The 18,445-nt window shown below is 52.8% G+C and overlaps 7 protein-coding genes across 7 annotated transcripts; 3 read left to right on the forward strand and 4 right to left on the reverse strand.

The window, feature by feature from the left end:
* Window positions 1–699: 699 nt before the first annotated feature.
* CkaCkLH20_12321 (uncharacterized protein) lies at window positions 700–2,220 on the forward strand (the record flags this gene model as incomplete). The annotated part of the gene is made up of 6 exons (XM_038895034.1): window positions 700–918; window positions 1,025–1,341; window positions 1,404–1,604; window positions 1,663–1,709; window positions 1,771–1,910; window positions 2,014–2,220. The coding sequence occupies 6 exons, from the start codon at window positions 700–702 to the stop codon at window positions 2,218–2,220; spliced, it is 1,131 nt and encodes a 376-aa protein (XP_038739696.1).
* A 1,662-nt stretch (window positions 2,221–3,882) lies between these two features.
* Window positions 3,883–5,787, forward strand: CkaCkLH20_12322 (multidrug transporter; the record flags this gene model as incomplete). The annotated part of the gene is made up of 4 exons (XM_038895035.1): window positions 3,883–4,421; window positions 4,475–4,559; window positions 4,614–5,418; window positions 5,474–5,787. The coding sequence occupies 4 exons, from the start codon at window positions 3,883–3,885 to the stop codon at window positions 5,785–5,787; spliced, it is 1,743 nt and encodes a 580-aa protein (XP_038739697.1).
* Window positions 5,788–7,482: 1,695 nt separating this feature from the next.
* Window positions 7,483–9,256, forward strand: CkaCkLH20_12323 (uncharacterized protein; the record flags this gene model as incomplete). The annotated part of the gene is made up of 2 exons (XM_038895036.1): window positions 7,483–8,238; window positions 8,300–9,256. 2 exons carry the CDS (start codon window positions 7,483–7,485, stop codon window positions 9,254–9,256), a joined length of 1,713 nt encoding a protein of 570 aa, XP_038739698.1.
* A 301-nt stretch (window positions 9,257–9,557) lies between these two features.
* CkaCkLH20_12324 (uncharacterized protein) lies at window positions 9,558–11,387 on the reverse strand (the record flags this gene model as incomplete). Its single annotated transcript, XM_038895037.1, has 1 exon — window positions 9,558–11,387. The coding sequence occupies one exon, from the start codon at window positions 11,385–11,387 to the stop codon at window positions 9,558–9,560; it is 1,830 nt and encodes a 609-aa protein (XP_038739699.1).
* Window positions 11,388–12,228: 841 nt separating this feature from the next.
* Window positions 12,229–13,272, reverse strand: CkaCkLH20_12325 (nad dependent epimerase; the record flags this gene model as incomplete). The annotated part of the gene is made up of 1 exon (XM_038895038.1): window positions 12,229–13,272. The coding sequence occupies one exon, from the start codon at window positions 13,270–13,272 to the stop codon at window positions 12,229–12,231; it is 1,044 nt and encodes a 347-aa protein (XP_038739700.1).
* Window positions 13,273–14,724: 1,452 nt separating this feature from the next.
* On the reverse strand, window positions 14,725–15,740 carry CkaCkLH20_12326 (glutathione s-transferase; the record flags this gene model as incomplete). The annotated part of the gene is made up of 3 exons (XM_038895039.1): window positions 14,725–14,833; window positions 14,894–15,234; window positions 15,297–15,740. 3 exons carry the CDS (start codon window positions 15,738–15,740, stop codon window positions 14,725–14,727), a joined length of 894 nt encoding a protein of 297 aa, XP_038739701.1.
* Window positions 15,741–16,376: 636 nt separating this feature from the next.
* CkaCkLH20_12327 (upf0183 domain containing protein) lies at window positions 16,377–17,984 on the reverse strand (the record flags this gene model as incomplete). Its single annotated transcript, XM_038895040.1, has 2 exons — window positions 16,377–17,869; window positions 17,933–17,984. The coding sequence occupies 2 exons, from the start codon at window positions 17,982–17,984 to the stop codon at window positions 16,377–16,379; spliced, it is 1,545 nt and encodes a 514-aa protein (XP_038739702.1).
* Window positions 17,985–18,445: the final 461 nt, after the last annotated feature.

An 18,445-nucleotide genomic window follows, 5' to 3' on the forward strand; every position in this document is an offset into this window, starting at 1 on the left:
TCGAGACGGCCGCCAGTCATATTCGGCAGTCAAAGAGTTGATCACAGCAAGGAAGAAGCTCCTGAACGAGTCTAAGAGATTGGAGACGGACATCTTAGCCGGTGCAGCGCAAGTCTTTAGCAACTCTGTATTCGCAAACCGATGTACCGGTATCAACATCATGACTCGGCAAAAAGGGGCAAATACGAATTTGTACTTTGCCATGGCTTTGATACCAAGAAAATCGGACGAAAAGTGACAGCTGGTCCACTCCCAGGGCTGTTCTTTACCGGAATCTGGCTTCCTGTGGCTCGCTTGGACGCAGTCTCCAACCTGGGACGTCCAAGATGAACATCACCAACTCGCACTTAGTCATATTCCTGATGCCGGTTTGTGGGGTTGGACAGGAAAAGTCCTCTCTCCCTTGGCCCAAAGGAGCGATGAACCCACCCTGACCAGGAAGAGGCGACTGAAAGCGCATGGAGGCTGACGCTCCCCAGACTTCGCGACGGATCATCGAGCTGATTGATAATGCTACCAATTCCCCGATGTGGCCCATGTGGCTATGGTTCCCGGCTTTCCTTCGTATTCCTAGCACGAACTCCGGTCGACACAGACGCAAAGCACGCCTCTCCCTGCACGTCAACGCGCCGCCAGACCTAACCGAACCAGCACGGCGGCGACGAAACTGCGGGCAACGGCCCACGGTTGAGGATCGAGATGGCCGCCTCTATGACGGGAGAGCAGATTTCGGCCATTGCCTATCAGCTTGAACCGCTTACCCCGAAAGGACTGGGGCCTGCGGTTGAGTTCATTGCCATAGTGTTTGGTATTATCTGTGTCATCGTCGTTGGGCTTCGCATATACGTGCGTGCTGGTTTGTCCGGAGCATCGACGAGACTTTGGGGTATCGAAGACTGGTTAGCGGTTGTTGGGACTGTAAGTCATCCCGAAGCCAGGAGACGAGACCTTGGCCTCCCGAAGCAGCGATTGCGTTTCTAGCCATCCGCGTTGAAAACCGGCGAACTAACATTCAACTCAAAAGGTCCCATTCATACCAGCGGTCGTCTTCGCGGTTCAAGCGTCTCGTTATGGAGTTGGATCCCACGATGTCGACCTCCCGTCACCCCTCTACTTGATTCGCGCTTCCGAGTGCCAGTTGTACTGGGAGGTCCTCTACTTCATTTCCTCGACCATCATCAAATGTGCCATTGGATTCACCTGCGTGCGACTGGACAAGAGAAGGCCTGTCGTGATTCTGATGGCGGCCAACATGTCCATCATGGTGATAGTCGCGATTCTTGCACTGGTTTTCGTCTTCGCCAACTGTGCCCCGCTTGCAGCATCCTGGAACCCAGCATTGTGAGTGTTATCTTCTCTCGAACCAAGGCTTTTTCATCAAAATGACTGACCATGGTGTTTAGAGGAACATGTCAAAAGGTCATCAGCCTCCAAACTGTCAGCTACATCGTGTCCGCTATCCAGATGGCGACCGACTGGATTTGTGCGACCATTCCCTTCTTCATCGTCGCAGGACTACAAATGTCCCGTAGAAAGAAGGTATCGGTCTGCGCTATTCTCGGCCTGGGAATATTCGCTTCAATAGCGACTTGTGTTAGAATGCCGTACGTTATCATGAATTCTCACGTTGCTCCAACGACATCCAAGTAACATTCGTGCCAGGTATTTGAAATACTACGATACGGCAACATATCCTACCGAGATTGGCTGTAAGTTCCTGTTCATCTGTCTGTCTCCTGATCCACGTATTGATCTCAGCTGTTACTCTAGACCATCTCGGTGTCATTAGCATCACATCCAATCTGGAATGCGCATTGGGGATCATTGGATGTTCCCTGCCTCCTCTCCGCAAGCTGTTCAAGTTCTACTACGGCTCCTCTCACGACGCGAACTACAAATACTCAGGCCAGGTATGTATAACTCGCATTTAAGCTTCCCATTTTTGTCTTCCATCTCTAGCCCACGTCCACCAGAAATGTACCCGGATCTGGCTGACCACGTGTGATATTACAGAGCGAAAATGTTCTCGGAAGTGCTGGACCAGCCATCAAACTCGGCTCCATCACCGACCACGAGAGAACGTACCACGCATCAGCCAAACGTGCTGCTTCTGGTACCCGGGAGTTGGAGACGGACGATGACCGTGATGATTCAAGTCATAAGGGTATCATTCGCAAGACGGAGATCTACGTCAGCTCCAGGTCTTCGTACCACCGCTAGCTTAGCGTTGTTTGAGGATATCGACAATCGAGAAAGCGAAAAGTCTGTAATCATAACTAAGAATTGTAAAATAATGCTAAACGAAGAACTGAATTTTCTGGCAGCGCCTTATCCAAAGTTTCAGGAACCGTTGTCGTGATTAGGCAGGCTTCCCCGTCACATACTGTTATTACTTGCCTGCAGCAAACATGAAATAGTACCGGTCATCGCCAGCTGTTATCGCCAGTTTGATTGGAGTTTCCGGGCTTCGAATGTTGAGCTAAAGCCCGGATCCTCAGATCTGCCGCGTCTCTTCCTGGGAAGATCGTTTTCCCATCTCAAGCAAACAAGTCCGCAACTACTTCGGCACTTTTTCTCAATCGTCGCAGCCTTTTTGGGTCTTGCGTTCACGCTGACGAGAGAAATGTCTTGGCTGTGGGTTCGTCGCCGGATCCACTCGTCGATCGGTTGGTTGCGCGTGAGAACGGTGGCGAGCTGGGCGAAAGACGTTAACGCCGAGAACAAGTTTATGGAATGGCAAACTCTTGGAAGGTGCTAGGAAACGTTGCTTGTGTTACTGGCGTCTTGTCGGACAAGAAATATCGAAAGCTTCTTTGGACATCAGTGCCAAGTTCTGATGGTTGCTTCAGTAAACCCCGGTTTTTGCGGATTGTTGCGCGGCCTGTCATCTGACCGACTTCATCATTGGAAAGCTGCCGAAATGGATTTGGTCTTCAGTTAATCAGAGGAACCGCAATATGGCCCATGACGACGCCGAGACCGCTTCTTCTTAAAAGAATACCGACGAGTGCTGTTCTCCCCCACGGGGAGAGCTCCTCTTATTCCTGTCAACTCCATACTGTTGGATCACAGTCTAACATCATAGCGCATAGCGATAGACCATCAAGAGAATGAAGATTGGGGTCTAGACATAGTTCATCTCCGTCACTAGACATAACTTCGCGTGCGAACGCTGTTGATGCTTCGAACACCGACCACATTTTCGGAATCGGGTTCCCGGTTTGGGAAATCCGAAGAGGCGCAAACCCACTTCAGGTCCGTGATTATCGGCGATCCAAGATGCGGCTCACCCGCCGCATGCTCCACGGTTTCCGTCATTGTCCCACCACCGGCCCGCAATTCGGACAAACCCACACCATTGCTATGATGTCAAGGTCCAGTATTGATGCGAACGAAACGGTTTTTCGCGCTTTAGAATCCGACCAGAGACCAAGATGGAATGGGAAAACTGCTACTCTGTTCCGCAGTGGCACGACTCCATCAAAACACACCGAATAACGTGAGAACAGCGTCCAGAATAGGTATCCAACACTGGGGCGTTGGATCCTTCAGGGTCTCGTTACCGCTGATTTTCTGGCTTACCAACAGCAACGTCATGGGACGATAGCGTCATAACTCCAGTTTAAAGTCGGAGGTTATCTTCCATATCGTGGAGATCCCGACCATTGATAAAGCCCTCGAACACCCTTAAGTATTGAAATCCGGGGGACCGCTATCAGTCATCACATCATCACAATAAACTGCGGGTTCGGAATTCATCACACGTTTATGCCATTCACGATTGCCTCCCGGAAGTTTTGATCCGGACCTCTCGCATTACTACAGCCTTGCCCGGCCACACGGCACCTTCGAGCCGGAGCTACCTCCGAATAGATAGCCAGTATGGCGTCCACACCACCATCTTCGAACGAACCCAGAACAGGCAGGAACGTTGCTGGAGACGCCAACCTTACCCGTAACAGCAGCGCAACACGAGTCGGTCCGATTTTTGACGAGAAACCGGAACGGCACAATGAGAAGGAAACTGCCCCGAATGGTGGCTTTTTCACAGACGGACCGGGCCGTGATGAGGAATCCGAGGGCGTAACGAACCACGAGAACGTCACTTCAAAGAGCAATCAACCGCAATACACTCCTGACGGCAAACGAATCATCTCGGAAGATGACTGCTACCATCTGCTCGGCTACTCGTGGCCGGCATGGAAGAAGTGGATGCTTCTTTCATCCATCTTCATTGTCCAGGTTTCGATGAACTTCAACACTAGTGTCTACCCTAGTGCTATTACACCCATCTCTGAGCATTTTGGCATCAGTGAGCAGGCTGCCCGTGCCTCTCAGTGTGCTTTCTTAGTTCTTTATGCCTTCGGATGTGAGCTGTGGGCTCCCTGGAGTGAAGAGTTTGGAAGATGGAAGATCTTGCAGTAAGTCATTCAGTTCATCCACAAATCCGACACCAGCCTAACTCAATATCTAGATGCTCCTTGTTTTTGGTGAACATCTGGCAAATTCTTGGTGCGCTAGCCCCCAATTATGCCAGTATCGTTGTTGCCAGAGCTCTGGTAAGTAAACTTTCGAATCTTTCACCGTGAACTATGTGTACTAATGATGAACAGGGCGGTCTCAGCTCAGCTGGCGGTAGTGTGACTCTCGGTATGGTCGCAGATCTCTACCAGCCCGATGACCAACAATGGGCCGTTCTCTTCGTCGTGCTGTCTTCCGTGTTCGGCACTTCAGTCGGCCCCGTCGTGGGAGGTCCAATCCAGGCTTTCTTGCCCTGGTACTGGAACTTCTGGATCCAGCTCATTTTCGGTGTTACCGTTCAAGCCATCCACTTCTTCATGCCCGAGAGCCGCTCGACCATCATCATGGATCGCGAGGCTAAGCACCGACGCAAGGCCGGCATCGAGCCGAACGTCTACGGACCCAACGAAGTCAAGAAGCCCCGACTCTCAGCCCACGAGTTCGCAGTTACTTGGATCCGTCCCTTTGAGATGTTCCTCCGCGAACCCATCGTGCTATCGTGCTCGCTTCTGTCTGGCTTCTCTGACGCCTTGATCTTCACCTTCCAGGAGGGGTTCAACCCGGTGTTCGAGAAGTGGGGATTCGGTGTTCTCGAGACGGCCTGGGCCTTCATTCCCATCAACATAGGATACATCATCGCCTACATGTCGTACGTCCCTTGGATCATCAGGGACCAGAGGGTCATTAAGGCAAAGGGCTCCGACGCGCTTCCCCCGGAGCGTCGTCTCAGGTGGTTGCTCTACCTTGCGCCTCTCGAGACGATCGGCTTGTTCGGATTTGCGTGGACATCCATGGGACCCCCTCAGTCTCATTGGATCGCGCCTATGATTTTCTCCTGTCTCATCGCTATCGCGAACTTCGCCATCTACATGAGTACGGTTGACTACATGATTGCTGGTAAGTCATGAGTACAGACGAAGAAGAATGACTCGGCATACTAATGCTTGTGCAGCGTACGGCCCCTACAGTGCTTCGGCTACCGGAGGCAACGGCTTCGCCCGTGACTTCCTCGCTGGTATCGCTGCCATGTACTCGACACCTCTGTACGAGAATGTCGGCAAGACGCGTCACACGGAGTACGCAAGCACGATTCTTGCGTGCCTTGCATTCTTCGTGACAATTCCAGTGTATCTCATCTACTGGAAGGGCCCTGTCATTCGAGAGAGATCCAAGTTCGCTCAGTCTCTCGACGCTGACAGGCGTGCCAAGGGCGGCCGCCGCGTTGTCGAGGCACCTGAGGAGCAGCTTGAGCCTAAGAATCTCTGAGAGGTATTCATACGCTGCGAAAAGCGAAATCAATTTGGAGCTGCCCGCTAGAGACATCTCACTGCGCAGGGGCCCGGTTGCGTGGGAGCACAAATGCAGGTGGAGGAAAGAGGCATACTTTGACGACTTCATATGTAATGATACCACTGTTTGCACAAATGCATAATGTAATGAGCGATGCCATAAAAGCTTGAGTATAATTCGTGATCATACTCTATGAACAGACTAACAGAAGTGACACAGTAAATGACTTGGCGCGCCACATGTGGCTCGCTCTTTGATAGCTTAACCAGAATCACGGAAAGCAAAGCTATCCGTACACCAAACTGTCTAAACTCAGTTTCCGATAAGTAGAAATCCGACTCTTAGGCTGTGCAACCATTTTACGTCACCTGTGCGGTACGACGCCAGCCCCTCAGCGTGATCTTGAGTAATTCTGTTATTCCATTGGTTCGTATTTTTGTCCTTCCGAAGGATTTAGGCGACTGGGCGAAGCCGATTGTGATCAACCATGTAAATTAGCGTGACAGCTGTCTCTACTGTCAGCAGAACTCCACCACGGAAGTTTGCGAGCTCCCGCGTCCGTCATGAGTTTAGAGTCAGACGTTCTTGTCTCATATTCTGAGATCGTACTTGAAATCCGACCTTGCAGATGCAATTTTGCATATCTGCAATTCTGCATTATGTCCAAGTCAGTATTGACTCATCTGTGGCAGCTTTAGGCGAGTAATGGTCGAGTTCCAGTGCCATTTCGGGCGAAAAAACGCACATTGGCGAGCGTGGCGGCTCAGCAGACCACGCAAGTCGCTACAGGGGCATAGATCTTGGAATTGGAACTCACATCATAATCAACAGCTGAGGCGGCTGGCGGGAAAGGAACTTTTGACCGCTTACGTTGCTACACAAGAATGTTGAGGAACGGTCTGCACCCTACCATCTTACCATGTGCGACGCCTTGAAGTTGAGGGGAAGGTCGGGTCAGCTTACACACCGGCATTTGCTCCGCAGCCTCCGCGCCCCGGGCAACGCGGGCGGCCGGCCGGTCAAGGCAGCTTGACGTAGGCTCCAGCTTCGTCACCTCCATTCAGCCCCGCGGCCTAGCTTCCTACCGCCTTGGCATGCCGGGCAGCCATCGACTGATGCGGTAAGTAGTATTTCCTAGAAGCAGGTAATATTCCCCTAAAAGCCGCAAGTCTCAGGCCTCAGCTGTCGGCTGGCGGCGCGGCGCAGAGACGGCAGCGGAGGATTTGATAATTCACTAACTGCGACATAGCCTACTGCCATCTGATTACGCGGGGCATTCGCGATCCAGCCAACCTGGACAAGCTGACGGGTTACACTAGGCTGAATGAAGGAAATCGAAGTGGCAGTACCGGCAGGGGTAATGCTCTCTGCCAGGCAGCGAGTGAACTTGGCATCATGATCCTACAAGCGAAGCTGCAGGGCCAAGCCGCAATGTCTGCAGGATTACTGTGTTAGTCGCCCGACGAGCATGTTCAAGACGTGGAAGTCAATTGAAAGAAAACATTGAAATATCTCGGGATGTCTCGATTGTAACAATGTCTGTCTTTTCTGACATCCACGGGTCAACTCGAAACAGCAATCAGCACAGAGACCTGAGTCAACATGCATTCTTCTTTTCTTCTAGCTGGGTCGCTACTAGGCCTTAGTCAGGCCGCGTCGGTAAATCGACCCCTGTTTCCCAGAGGCGCGAACGAAACCGAAGAGTTCAGCTTCAAAAACATCAAACCAACAAAAGATCTGCAATACCACCCCTGCGGCAGCTTCCAGTGTGCCCGTCTGGAAGTCCCTCTCGACTGGTCGCAGCCCACCAAGAACAGCACGGCAGCCATTGCCATCGTCAAGCTCCCGGCCACCGTCCCGGAGGACGACCCGAGCTTCGCCGGCAGCATTTTCATCAACCCCGGTGGCCCCAGCGGCTCCGGCACGGGATTTACGTATTCGTTCGGCCCGGCTCTGCAGAAGCTTCTGGGTGGCGAACGCAACTATGAGATTATCGGCTTTGACCCTAGGGGTGTGAACATGAGCACGCCTCATGCCGATTGCTACAAGGGCGACTACTTTTCTCGCAAGCTGGACTCAACGCGCGCAGATGGCATGAGCCCGATAGATGAGGCCCTTGGCTACCACTGGGCGGCTGCTTCGGCCAAGAGCGAGCTCTGCGAGGAAGATGGAGTCGATAGCATTTTCGGCCACATGAACACGGCGTCAGTTGCTAGAGATATGGTCGAAATGGCGGACAGAATCGACGAGTTGCGCTGGAAGAACTCCAACAAGACGAAGCCTGCTGATGCCGAGAAGCCCAGAGTGCAATACTTTGGTATTTCTTACGGCTCTTATCTGGGAAACACCTTCGCTTCCATGTTCCCTGAGCGTATTGGAAGGGTTCTCATCGATGCCGTTATTGATGGCGAGGACTGGGTCACAGGAGTAAGTCCCTCAATCTCGCTTGCCATACTTTCATGATACAGTATTGCTAAGAATCTTTTAGGCCTTCAAGAACAACATCAACGATGCGGAGACCATTGTTGATCTTTTCTACGCGACTTGCTTCGAGGCGGGTGAAGACTGCCCTCTGCTGGAGTCATCTGACACGTCTGCGGCCGACATCAAGGGTCGCGTCACTGAATTTCTCGAGGAGCTAGACCTTAACCCCATTCCGCTCTCACTCAACAACCGCGCCGTGATCCTGACATCGCCCAATGTGCGACAGGCAATCTTCTCGGCTCTGTACAACCCTTTGACAGACTTTGAGATCCTTGCATCGGGTCTGGACGCGCTGCTGAGCGGAAACTACACTGCTTTCATCCAGATCCTACCCGCCGACTCGATCAGTCTTGTTTGCGATGCTCCCGACAGCCCCGGAGACCCTCTCTACGTCTGGGGCGAGGATGTTCTGGCCGGCGTTCTCTGCACCGATATCGATGACTCCATCTTGGACCGCAACATCTCTTTCTACGAAGACTTGGTGGAATACCACAAAGATCAGTCTCCCACTGCTGGGCCGAGCGTATCAGGGGCTATCCCGATAACTTGTGCCAACCGGAAGATCCGCCCTCCGTACGCCTTTACCGGGCCGTTCACATCGCCCGCGGCCAACCCTGATGATCCCAAGGCTCCTGCGGCGCCGCTGCTGATCACATCCAGCCGCTACGACCCCATCACTCCTCTCAGGAATGCTCTCACCGTGCAGAAGGGACACACGGGTTCGTCTGTGGTAATTCAGGAGGGTGCTGGCCATGGCATGATTTCCGGGCCCAGCCAGTGTATCATCAAGATCATCCGCGAGTTCTTCTACACTGGCAAAGTTCCTGAGAGCGGCACCATTTGCGAGGCGGAGTGCATACCCACTATCCCTGCCGACAAGAATAACTGCACAGACTATCTCGAGGCCAGAGATGGTGAACGCTTCGTCATGCCGAAGCTGGATGAGTGGCACTGGTTCTAGACGGTCTTAGATCCTCAGGGACCTTGGTGATATCACATGTTGGTTGTATTAAAGCATATTTATGACGGAAGCGGCATAGCTATTGACGATAATGTAATGGCAATCTCAACTTCTTTTTGGTGCAATCTTGCATGATGAAAATGCGAATTCTCAGATAAACATGGAGTGTTTCATTTGACGTTCGCCGTAAACACGAATAGCTATGGGAATGCCCCAAGTGTAACATGTCCATAGTTTGAAGCAGTGGCATGAGTACATGTACGCGTGCCTTAGAAGGCTATCACTAAGCTTGCGGCAACCTTCACCTCTTTTCACTTCCCAAAATAGAGTCCAGCGCCTTTTCACTGATCATGAAGGTGGCCAAACTCGGAACCTCCCCAGGCTGAACTGGAAAGACAGAGCCGTCAACTACCCGAAGACCGTCGACGCCCCTGACGCGGAATTCTGAATCCAAAACTGCCATCGGGTCATCAGCGGCACCGATAGCACACGTCCCGGAAACGTGATGAGAGTAAGTTTGAGCTCGGAGGAACGCCTTCTGGTCCTCATCGGTACAGCTGGCAGCACCTTGACGGCAAGGACGGTGCTCCGTGAAGGTGTTGTCCGTAAGTTTGGTCAACACTGACCTCGCAAGCTTGATGGCCTCCAGCATAGAGTCAAGATCAGCATCGTCGCCCTCCGAAAAGAATCCGAGATGAATATCGGGCATCTCGCGAGGGTCTTTGGACTTGAGTTTGACTGTGCCGTTGATGTTCCGCGCGTGGAGTTGCATGAACCCACACTCGAACTCATTTGGGTTGTAGCCAGGCATGCCGGGGAAGAATCCGATGAAGTTCATGCTGCCGCAGTAGAAGTGAATGTCCCTCGTGCTGTTCGCAAACGACGTTTCCATGAACATGTCATAGAAGCCGACGACTGGCTGTTCGAATGTGCCGTAGACGACTCCCTCGTAGTTGTCGTGCATGTTCGTGCCGACTCCGGGCAGGTCTTTGACTAAAGGAATGTCCAGACTTGCCAGTTCCTCGGCGGGTCCGAGACCGCTGAGTTTGAGCAGTTGAGGGGAATTGAAGACGCCACCGGCGATGATGACTTCTTTTGATGCGAATGCTCGTCCGGGAACTCCCTGGTTGGAAGAGTCACGGCGAGGGTCAGCTGAGTAAAGGCTTTGGCCCTGAAGGTACTCAACGCCGACTGCTTTTGGCGCTCCTCCTGCGGTTGTCGAATTGCCGAAGATGATCTTGGTCGCAAGAGTGTTCAGTTGAAGAGTCAAAGGGAACTTTCTCTCATCGGCCAGCGTTGCGCGAATGTAGTTGCTAGGACTGGATCGCACGCCGTTTCGCGAGTGGGTGTGACCGGTGAATACGCCAACAGTGTCATCTCTATTGACGTCGTTGGAGTTGATATCTCTGCCGAGCAGTTGAGCCAGCTCCGCAGAGCTGATGTTCGAAGGTGAGCCAAGAGCTAGAGAGGAGTACCAGGCCAGTGTGGTAACGTCGGACTCATTTAGTGCCCATGAGTAGTCACCCTGAGATGTATCGATGTAACCCGTAAAGCCGTGTGATGGATCGCTGCCGTTGACGAGATAGTTGCATCTCTCCAATCGAACCAAGTACTGTCGCATGTTGGCTGGTGACCAAGACTCGTCTCCAGTGATATCGGCAACATCCTGCCAGTCCTTGTCTGCGGGAAGAGAGATGGATGCCGCGTTATGCATAGCACAGCCTCCCAAGGTGCCGGCTCGTGGATAGTACACCCCGAGCCGTTCAGAACCAGCAGGAGCATCGAGCCCTACATAGAAGTCTCCCTCTGTGGTGTTCCAAGTGGTGAACTCGTAAGTGTTATCGATCTCCGGGAGATCCCGGGTGACGAAGAAGTCCCATCTGGTCAAAGGGTCGTTGATCGCGGGGGTGTTGTTGTAGACCATGTATGAGTTCTGGTTGTCGACTTGGTCGTCGCCCGCCTCGATTAGTAACACGGAGTGACCTGCCCTGGCAAGGTTGGCCGCCAAAGGGCCTCCGCCAGGTCCCGATCCCACCACGATGTACTCATAAGTTTCGGAAGAGTTGAGGAATTGAGACCAAGCCAATTTGGCGAAGCACAAGAGAAATAACGCGATAATCCTGCGATACATTTCGATCGTGGTTGCTTGATGTGAGAACAGAATGAAGAGGAGGACCAACAGTTGCCAGCTCTCACTTCCATTTCACATATCCACACGAAATACAGGTTCCTCTTATACAACTTAGCGCTCGCATGCTTAAGATTGGAGGGAGGCCTCGAACAGCGTATGAACTTCCAGACTTTCCCTTTGCACGGGTTCTTCGGCTTCACTTCATCGATGCAATATGGAACTGTCCGGCCACAAGGGCGATCATCATGGCGCTGAGGGTCTTGGCTGCTCTTGATAAGCTAGTGAGCTTTTGGGAATTACGAAGCTTGCGGAGGCTTGCGTTCTTGGTAGGAGCTAATACATCTGTTCTTTGCAAAACATTGTATTTCTGACAACGCTAAGTCCGAATGATTTTCCGCGACAGGTGGGAATCGGGATTGCTTAACCTCTCAAAGCGTAAATCCGAACCCTGCATCCTAGTCCAAGTTCCATCCACCGCCTCTTGGGGATATCCCTTGGCATTCTCTGTGTCCAGTGTGTCCGGCCTGCATCATACACTGAGATTGAGTAACATTGTGCCTAGCCCTCCAATGCAGCTTGGGTTGTAGAGATCACCAGACACCTAGAAGGTGCGAAAGATCAGTGTTACTTTCCGCTTCATGTATCCACCGTTGAGTAAGGTGGCTATAAAGCAAGCTGAGAATGATGTTCAGGTAGACAGAGCAGAGTCTTGCCATGGAACAAGGTACATGTTGAAACTCTAGATCTTGAAAATTCTCACTGCCTGCTCTAAAAAGTCTAGTACTGGAAAGATCCGTCCGAAACCATTAGATCGTTTTGCTGTGCTAGATTATACAGTTTTCTAGCTTCTGGTGCTTCTTTCCACCTCAAAGAACTGCTCCAAGGTATCTTTCACCGTTTCCGATACGGGACGATACTCTATACCCAGTACATCAACTGCCTTGCGTCCGTTCACCTGGTACAGACTGTCCAGTGCCCAAGCCTTGCCAGTACCAGGAATTCCCACCGGAATGCGTTCCGCAATCTCCTCCGACAACTGCTCCCTGGCGACGTCAGCAGCGGTCTGCCAGTCAAAGTGATGTGCCAACAGGAATCTTTGACCACCCGCAGCAGGCGTTTTGAGTGCGGCCACCAGCATAGCCGCAGTATCGCGAACATCAATCGCTCCGGCCCATAGAAGTTTCGGTATTTCCTTCGCATCCACGAGATTCCACAAAAGCTTCGATGTCGACGTCACCTCATCGAGGTTCTTAAGAGGTTCGAGGTGAGGGCCAAAAACCGTGGCTGGGTTCAGGCAGGCAATGTCGAAGTCGGGTTTATTGTCTTTCACCCAGTCCCAGACAGCCTTTTCCGAGAGAGCCTTGGAAGCTACGTAGAGGGCCACATGGTCTTGGATGGTAGCGGCCTCTTCAAAGGTCGTCGGGTTCCAATCGGACTCGTCGTAGACGTATCCGACTCGTGGGTCCTTGGAGACATCTAGCATGGCGGCAAAAGAAGAAGTATGCACCACGCGCTGGAACGAAGGCCCGGCGTACAGCTTGCTGGCTTTCATGATTCCAACTGCGCCCTTGATGGCCGGGTCTAGCATGTCTCGGACGTTGTCTTCGACGTGGCCATGGACCGGGCTTGCGACGTGAATGACGCCAACGGTATTATTGTCGAAGGCATCGCGAAAGTTATCCGGCTTGGTTAAGTCTTCAACGAAGGTGGTTGCGAGTCTGGCTCCGTAGTCTGCAGGAAATGTTGCGCGGACTTTATCGGCGGCTTTCTGGGACCTGACGGTGCCGCGGACATCGTAGCCCTTGCTGAGCGCTTCTTTGATGACATGTAGAGCGAGATAGCCATTGGCACCGGTGACCAGGATGCTCTTTCGATCGGAATACATGGCTCGGGGGAGGTGAAGTGATTGAGCTTGTGCGGTTTTGCTGAGATGGTTTCGTCGGCACCAGAAAAGCGAGTAAGCAGAACTTATATGTCATTAATTTCGGGAACTTAAAACAGATCAGGACCTATCGTAAAACGTATCGGTCAATCATCGTTGCATCTATGCGCTAGATCCCTAGGTAAGTTGAGGCATTATCGGTGCCTTTAACGATGGCGGCATCCACAAGTGAGGTGCTCAGTCCAGACCGATCTTAAAAGCCGGCACCTTAAGTCCGGGCACCTGGGAAGCTCATACTCTTAGCTTTGTGGTAATTTTGGTAGTGTCCTGGATGCGAGTGATGTTTTGGGGTTTGAGGCTGTAGAAGATCAAGTGAGTGCAACATTTGGTGAGGTTGATTCGACGTGGTTGAAGCTGTCGTCGTAAATGTGTGAGGCTTGACAATACAGCATCTCGTACTATGGTTTGAAGCTGATCACTTGACTGAGACCAATGGGGTAATTGATGTGAAAGTTGATGGGGGGACAACCGTATTTCGTTCGGACACGGAGGTAGTCCAAAAGCCGACCAACTTCACCGGAGCAGCCCGCCAGGCGGAGCCGCCGGAGCAAAGGACTGCTCCACGACCTTAGAAAAGTACTTCAGAAATTCGCGTAAATGAGGATAAGGTTCTTGGCTTCGGCGGGCCGGTCGCGCGGAACCTACACACGAGAGATTATCATTGGCCAGCGTAGCAATATGGGGATAGGATACCATCAAAGATGACGTTCCCATCTCGATATCCCTAAGCCTATTGCACACGACCAACTATGAAGCTAATGTCACATAGATCCGTGAGAATAATCAAAGTTCTCATCCCAAAAGTAAGTGCAAATCATGCAGTGCACCTCATACTGGATCCGATGCTCCCTGTTTGCATCACGCCGCCTCAATTGTTTAAGACAGGTTCACAGGTGTCATCGAACATCTAGTTCAACGAAATCATTCGTCAATAATCAGTCGAATTGAACAGCCCACAAGCCAACCAACCCACAAGCCACTATTGATAGCACACGGTTCAAGAAACAAAGCAATGTTGGCGGACAATAATTAGGTTCTAGGAAGACCAGAAAACTCGGGCTAGGTATTTCGTCCTGCTCCTACCACCGGGCGGAGGCCAACCTTTCATTGCCAAAACCGTCGACCCCGTCCCCGTCTTCCCTTTTCGTGTGTGATGGAGAGAAAAATCAATACAAGAAAGAATTACCAATCTCGACAACCGTGTACACACAACCACAGAGCCCATTTCTCGTATTCATCGGACCCCCTCCAAACCCCCTTAACCATCTTCTCTCGCGATAATTACAGACACCAAAATCAAGACACTCACAGGGCAAGAACAGAACAGCCTTCCTCTCTCTCATTCCTAGGGTGTCCAATGCAAATGGGTATCGGGGTATCTCACCCTAGACCAGCTCAAGTGTGCACGGGGGACTTGTACTCGGCGAAGTAGCGCTCGTGGATGCGGCCGATGTATTCGACCAGGGCGGGCTTCTCGCGGATGAGAGCCGCGTGGACCGGGTTCCTGTATTGTGTCATTAGCCGATGTTCTCCGCCGCCATCTGATTCACGCTCAGCAACTTACACAGAGGTACCCAAGACCGTTGCCAGGTTTCCGAAGGCGACGAAGTCCGCCTCGGAAGGCCGCTGGCCACCCAGGATCCAGAACGGCTCGCGGGACTCGCGCGAGTCGAGCGACAGCTTCGACAGGGACGTCTCGCAGAAGCCGTTCAGGGACATGACGACGTCCGACGCGAAGCCCTTGACCTCCTCGTCGGTGTAGCGGCCGGTGCCCTGCATGTACAGCTGGGAGTTGACGTAGCCGCGCGCGAGCTGGGTCGAGATGTGCTTGGCGCCCCAGACGAAGTGGCTGAAGGGCCCGTCGTGCCACATCTGCTCATACTGGCCGCGCCATCTCTCGTAGAGCTACAGGCATTCATTGTAAGTAACCAATTCCGACGTGTATCGATATTCGAGCTGTTGCTTACCACGAGGAAGTAGGCGCGATCCTCCAGCATGGCGCGGATGCAAGCATCCTTGGCCTTCTCAGCGGGCGCGAGGTCCTTGTTCAGATCCGGGAGCTTGCCGGTCTGCACGAGGCGCTGGATGACGAACTGGGCCTCGCCGACGAGCTCGTCCGAGTCGGCGAGCTTGACGTAGGGGACGCGCTGCTTGGGGGCCTGGAAGAAGTTGGCGGCGCGGTCCTTGTGCTGCATGCCGGCGTGGCGCAGGCGCAGGCGCAGCTGGATCGTGAAGGGCGTGTAGCCGTACTGGCCGTTGGGGCGGTCGAAGCTGTAGATGATCAGGTCGTGCCCGACGCCCTTCTCGACCTCGGCCTCGTCCTCGGCCGCCTCTCGGAGCTTGCGGGGGAGGTATCGCTTGAGCGCCAGCGCGTTCTGCTTGGCGTTCGCGGCTGCTGGAGGGGCCTTCATTTTGATGGGTGTTTTGGTTGGGTGGGATGCGAAAACTTGTGAGGGGGGTATTGGGTATCTCTTGGGGGGTATCTCTGGGTATTTTTCGAAAGGACGATGACTGTTCTATGCTGCTGAAGTGAGATTTGCTCTGGAGGTTTCGAGCTGTATTATTTATTGTTTTCGCTGTAGCTCCGGAGCTCTTCGAGATTGACGGCCTTCTCGGAGCTGCTGGAGCTTTACAACATGGTATGTGCTTGTGGTAATGCCCTTGATTCCCGAAACATATCCCGAGTCAGACCGATAAAAGTAAAGCGAGGACAAAGCTGAAATATCCCATGTCTGTCCTGCATGAATTCAAAATCAGACGGACTATTGCAAGGGGATGGGAGACAAGCCTCACCAATGGGATATCCACTAGCAGCCACGTCACAGCTGTTCCACGTTAAGTTGGCTGGCACTCTTGAGAATGAGGCTAAAAGAAGGTGGTGGTGTCTAAGAGCATATTGATTTGAGCATAACCCCATCTTGCTCGTAGGGATATCGTAGTCAACACATAGCCTCGTCTCCCCGGCCAGCAGCTTGGTTCAATGGATGCAAGAAAGCTGCCCACCGAACAGCTTACCATCTGACCCAAATTTAATGCTCATTCCAAACCTAAAACACCGTGACCGTATTAACATGATCGTTCTTGAGAACCTCAAACACCAGACCAGGGAATCCAAACAGAGTAGTGGTTGAATCGTCGGTGCCATCGAGCCTCTTGGCGCCGCTATCCTCCCAACCCCCAAGAAACTCACAACTGCTACCGGGACTGTCCCCCCATCCCCGGTTGAGGACCATACCTCTTTGGGGAGCCCTGGAGTCTCCGTCGGGATATGCGCTGTTCCATCGTTCGTTCAGCTTGTCTTTGATCTCAGTGAACTTGGTCTCCGAGTTTGCCGTTGCACTTGGCGAGCCTTCGTCGAGATAGCTGACTTCCCAACGACAACGGCGGTGCCTGTTGAATTCATAGGACCCAGGCACGTTCCCATGGAGAACCAGCTTGGTAGCAACCAGACGATCTGGCGATTCTGACTTGATGGGCTTGCCGGGCGGCACCTGAGACTCATTCTGAGCCGGTGGCGGTCTTGACGGGGGAGAAGGTGTCGAAACGAGAACGTCAAAGCCCAGGTAAAAGTAATTGTAGAAACACTCTCCAGAAACATTGCCAGCGATATCTTCCTCGACAGCCTCGTCGTTATCATCGTCTGAGCCTGTGTTCGCAGACGACTGGTCAGTATCGGTGAGGTCGTCCGGACGACTGAGATCAACACCGTTCGACCGGGCACGGCTGTGACTCGCCGTCCGAAGCTTGTGTATTGTCATCCTCTGGTCGTTCTTCCGATATGTAGCGTTGGGCGGGCCAAGCTCCGCAATCAGTTCCTGAGGACTGGTCTCTCCTAGGATGATCCAGATTGATGAGTTGGTCCACTTCCGGAACAGTTGGAGCTTGCCACCACCATGAATCTTGACCAGAGAAATCTCGTCTGGAACAACGTCCTTCCCCCTTGGAAGCACGGGAACCGTTTTGACACTTGGCAGGATTTCAGTCCAGAGAGTTTCTCGTGCTTCAGCCCACGAGTCTCCGCTGAAAACGGCCATGGATGTGGCCACTTGGCTCGTGGCGGACGACAGCAGCGATACAACGTCTTTGTTGGGAGAATATGCGGATTCGGCCAGTCGGAAGGTAAAGGCCACGCCGGGATAAGAAAGTATGTAGTTACCCAGGTTGTCGGCGGCGTCGGGCGTGGGTGGGATGTACTCTCCGCCATATGTTGGCCCGAGCAGCCTGTGGTAGATGTGTCTGAAGGTTGGGCCGGAGCTGGATTCTCCGGGAACAGGAGAAGACGGCGGCCCTTGCGCGTTTGCGGGCTTGACCAGGTCACGATCCTTGAAGGTGACATGGTTCTTTGTGAAATCGATAATCTCTATCAAGCGCAAGCGCTGTTCGGGGCCATCGAATCGCAGGCGGATACCGTTTGCAGGGAGAGTTAGGGTAACGGGTTCTTGAACGGGTTGCTCGCGGGAGTAGGCAAGATCGAGTTGCGGAAAACGTTGCGGTTCGGCTTTCAGTCGCGTCAAGATATCATGCAAGGATGCTCCGAGGACTAGGCGACGACAATAGAGTTAGCGTCTGAGAGTACACTCTAGAAGGCAGAGTTCATGCGAACCGAGAAAGCCCAGAGCCCGCCCTGGGTGAAGTTGCGCGGTGAAGAGCGACATGATCAGCAAACGCGATCGTAGCTCAACGTGGGGTCCGCGGGGTGCTCAGGGCGGGAGATGTTGGAGTTGGCGAGTCTGAAGAATCAGAAGATGTGAATATCCGGTGCTTATGCAAGATAATTTTCGGCGCAAAGGGGGTATCGTGGAATGTAGGAGGAATCTCCGGAGGTCGAAGTGGCAGAGGCAGAAGCAGTGCAGGAAGACAGATGCCCACGGGTCCGACAGAGGGGTTCATGTGATGCTTCAGCAGTGACAACGGCTTAGCGGGGCGTGGGGTCGGAAAGGGACGTCATTCGGTTAGCAGAGGTACATGGTGAGGTACGTACTGCCAGCTCTGAGCCAGTCAGAAGCCGAGCTGACCTCAGCAGTCCACTTAGCTCCATCGACTGAGGTGCATGCGCCCCACTTGTCAGCAGGGGTGGAGCTCTTATCTTATCAGCAAGCCATCCTGGACAATAAGG

Source organism: Colletotrichum karsti, assembly GCF_011947395.1.
Source record: "Colletotrichum karsti strain CkLH20 chromosome Unknown Scaffold57, whole genome shotgun sequence".
In the NCBI taxonomy this organism is placed as follows: Eukaryota; Fungi; Ascomycota; class Sordariomycetes; order Glomerellales; family Glomerellaceae; genus Colletotrichum; species Colletotrichum karsti.